Source organism: Apium graveolens, chromosome 11, assembly GCF_009905375.1.
Source record: "Apium graveolens cultivar Ventura chromosome 11, ASM990537v1, whole genome shotgun sequence".
Classification (NCBI taxonomy): domain Eukaryota; kingdom Viridiplantae; phylum Streptophyta; class Magnoliopsida; order Apiales; family Apiaceae; genus Apium; species Apium graveolens.
Window position 1 is genome coordinate 188,212,553 of NC_133657.1, and position 3,848 is coordinate 188,216,400.

General features: G+C 34.5%; 1 protein-coding gene across 1 annotated transcript; it reads left to right on the top strand.

Annotated features, from left to right (window-relative positions):
• The first annotated feature begins 1,674 nt into the window (after window positions 1–1,674).
• Window positions 1,675–2,267, top strand: LOC141696278 (uncharacterized). Its single transcript, XM_074500437.1, has 2 exons — window positions 1,675–1,923; window positions 1,989–2,267. Exons 1-2 carry the CDS (start codon window positions 1,675–1,677, stop codon window positions 2,265–2,267), a joined length of 528 nt encoding a protein of 175 aa, XP_074356538.1.
• Window positions 2,268–3,848: the final 1,581 nt, after the last annotated feature.

Sequence of the window (3,848 nt, forward strand, 5' to 3'; positions counted from 1 at the left end):
CTTTTATGCTAATCCTTGCTTAATTGCTTGATCATTATCCTTAATCCTTGAATTTAAATCATTTTTATCATGTTACCTTATACTCAATTCTTTCGGTATCTGGTGGATTTTCGGGAAAAATCAAAGTGTTCGAATTTAGATTCTGACGATCTTTACATACACTTATATACCATATAGAGTACTAATAAGATCTCAGAATATCAATAAAAGAACTCCTACATAGTGTGACATGAAAAGTTTTCTTAATCAGCATAATTAGCAAAATCACTATTCATAAGAGTTACAAAAAGTCCAAAATTTTTGGGGTTATTACAGAAGCCATCTCTTTCGTGGCCTTCATGGTTGGGTACACCTCATGGTCGATCGTCAAGACACCCCATTTTGGGACAAATGTCTGAACTATCCCATCTCGGCTCCGAAGCCTCTTACCAGTGGCCCCTTCGCCCAAAAACTCAAAATCCTCCCACTGGGTCTCCTCCTAGGCAGGCGGCTCTTGCTAAACGGGATCCACTCCATAAACCCTCTTGCTTCCTATAGTTGTCGAGGGATCATAAACGTCCTTCTTCTTGGAAATCTCCGCCTGCTTCTCCTCTCCGGCTACCTCTTCTCTGCAGCCTTGAGTTTTTTCCTCTCAATCAATGCTTCCTTAGAAGACACTGAAAAGGAAAACAAAAGAAGCATCAGAACAAGCTCATGTTAAAATCACTAAGTACACAAAATATAAGGAAGAATGAAGGAGTGAGTCAGTTACACCCAAAAAAGAAAACTAAAAAAGAGATGAAGGAAGAAAAATATGGAATTTCATGCAGAATCCAAACTCGCTTGTGTCAAAAGTGTTCAAGGGGAGGTACTTTCCTGATTCTCATGTTTTGAAAGCCAGCTTAGGTCGGGGTTCAAGCTTTCTATGGTCTGGATTATGGCAAGCGAAGGAGGAGTTGGCTGGGGGTTTTCAGATGGGTTCTAGGAAGTGGAGATAATATTGTTGTCACTAAGGATCCCTGGCTGAGAAATAAACCACAATTTCGAGTGGAGCAAAGTCCGTTTTATGAAGGCAGGAGTGAACTAGTGTCTAGCTTTTTTCTCCCAAATGAGAAAAAATGGAATGTACAACTGGTTCGTAGCCAATTTTTGAAAGAAGATGCAGATGCTATTTTGGCACTCCACATTCCGCAACGTGCAGTTGTTGATAGAGTTTCCCGGACTAGCTCGAATAATGGTGTTTACTCTGTTAAGTTTGCTTATCATTTCTGGTATGATGCTAAATTTGGGACGAGTGCAATCCAACAATGTAGAGGTTGGAATCGAGTTTGGAATCTCCATTTTCCAAATAAAATAAAAGTTTTTGTTTGGCGGTTTTGTCGAAACACTATCCCGGTTCGTAAGAGATTGAGTGCTAAAGGCATCAGAGTTCCGATTATGTGTCCTATGTGTATTAGGGATATCGAACATATGTGTCATCTCTTTTATTATTGTCCATTTACGGTTGGATGTTGGAGTCACGTGGGGTTGCAGTATGACTGGAGTAATGTTGAACTAGCTTCGGACTGGGTGATTCTCAAACTTAGCACTGCAACTACGGAGGAAATTTTGTAGATTTGTGTAATTATCTGGGGTATTTGGTGGTGGAGGAATAAACGAGTCTGGGATGGCAGAATAGTTACCTCTGAATTTGCGATGGATAGTAGTTTTAAAGTGCTTGCAGACTGGACAGAGGCGAGAAAGATTGTGGTTCCAGGTTCTCAGGGAGTTAACAGAGCAGTCAGCAAGCAGGTGAATAAATGGAGACCTCGTGAAGTTGGTACTTTTAAGATCAACGTGGATGCCTCGGTTTTTCCTGGTGCTCAAACTTTTTCGATAGGGATGGTTATGAGGAATCATGTGGGGACTTTTTTGGCTGGTAGGAATCAGTGTTTCTCTGGTAAAGTCTCTGTCTTTGAAGCCGAATTATTGCCATTCGTGAGGCCCTTTCATGGATTAAGCATATGCAGATATTGAGGGATGTAGTAACTATCGAATCAGACTCTCATCTTGCTGTGAAAGCGATTGCAGGTGATAGTCTAAATTTTCTGGAAACTAGCGAAGTAGTTGAATGTTGCAAACTACATCTTGAAAGTTTGCAGAGTTGTTCAGTTGTTTTTATTCGGAAAGTTGCTAACAAGGTAGCACATGAAGTTGCTCGTATACCTTGTTTAGTTAATTCCCATAATTTATTCACGTCTCCTCCTACGTGGTTGTTGGAGGCTCTTTCCAGTGATCTTTTGTTCTGATTGAATGCAGTTTATTTTCAAAAAAAAATAGTTGACTATACTATAGAGAATGAAAAAGTGTTTTGACTTTAATGGTGTTATGTATAGTTGTTGGCTATATATTAAAAAAATATTTAATTACTATTAATAGAAGGTAGGTTGTGAGATGACAATATAATAAATCTAAATATTAATTAAAATGGTAAATTGATGATATGGATTATTATAGAGAATTGTAGAGAATTGTAGTGGTTCGACAAATATAGTCAACCAAGTTAGGCTTGTGATCGGAGATGATGATTATTTATATTGGTTTTGAGTGCATTGAAAATGCTCTAAGTTCATATTTTTTATATGGTTGTTTTTTCTCTCTCTCTAATATTGATTTCCCCTAAATCCATCCCAAGACATAAACATGCGGCGGGGTCATTTTTGTTTTCAATCATTTTCATTTTTTTTCCTTCATAACACTATATGTCTTATTTTTATATATACTAGCCAATAACCCGTGCAATGCACTAAAATCTTAAAAAGTCCTCCTATAATTTTGTATGTAAATTATATTATTTTGTTATATTATAATTTAAATTAGTAAAATTAATTTTGGAAGTGTTTGGTTCCTACAAAGAAGATGAGAAAAAGAAGTTGAATGTGATTAGAAATTAAGTTGAATAATTTTTTATAGAGTTTGTAGTTATATTGGATATACATGTTTTAATTTTTTAAATTAAATTATACTATTTATTTAAACTTTATTTTGGAAGATATTAACATACTTTTTAGGAAGGCGTTAACCAACCGGCCAAGCGAAACATGATTTCGCTTGTAATATTATAGTATAGATTGTGAATATCAATTTATTTTAGTTATGTTTATATTGATATAATAATATTGTGAATATTAATTTATTAATGAGAGTATTTTATGTTAAATTAAATTTATATAAAATCTTCATTTGTGTTTTTAGAAGATGCTAATATTTTTTGGAAGGTGTTAAGCAACCAATTAAATTATCTTTTATTTTGCTTGTAATAGTATAGTTTAATAATATGGATAGATTGTTAAAAATAATTCATATTATTAAAATAATTAGTAATATGTAAATTGTTTTTATATTTTTTTCTTATATTATTTATGTAGAAAACCAGCACCTGTTTATGTGTCTACTATATATAAGTATATCAGCGGGACAACTTCCACAAAAACTCATGGTGTATATATTAAATAATGTATTCCACAAATGATAAAATGAATGATTACAAGTAAATATAAAGCAGCTAGTGTGCAACGTCCATAAACAACTAGACCTATAAAATATCAACTACTCCTGGTTTTTCTCCATTACTTCTATTTATTAATGAGACCACGACTTATTCTTTACTGAATGCATGACCTAGTCATACATGTACAAGCTGATCTTAAAACAAATAAAATAAAACTTTTAATACAATAATACAAGTTTAGATTAATTTTCCAACAATCTCCCCCTTAATCTAAACTTGTCTCATGCAATCCTGTCTCATGCAATCCTCCCAGCCCGTATGGCTTTCAAACTGAGCCCGTATGGCTAATAAATTGTTGAGCCCGTATGGCTAATAAACT

Bases quoted from the DNA above. Each gene is read 5' to 3' on its own strand.
- LOC141696278 (XM_074500437.1), top strand. From the start codon at position 1,675: ATGGATAGTAGTTTTAAAGTGCTTGCAGACTGGACAGAGGCGAGAAAG. The intron at 1,924-1,988 runs GTCTCTGTCTTT...AAGCATATGCAG, and splicing joins ATCAGTGTTTCTCTGGTAAA to ATATTGAGGGATGTAGTAAC.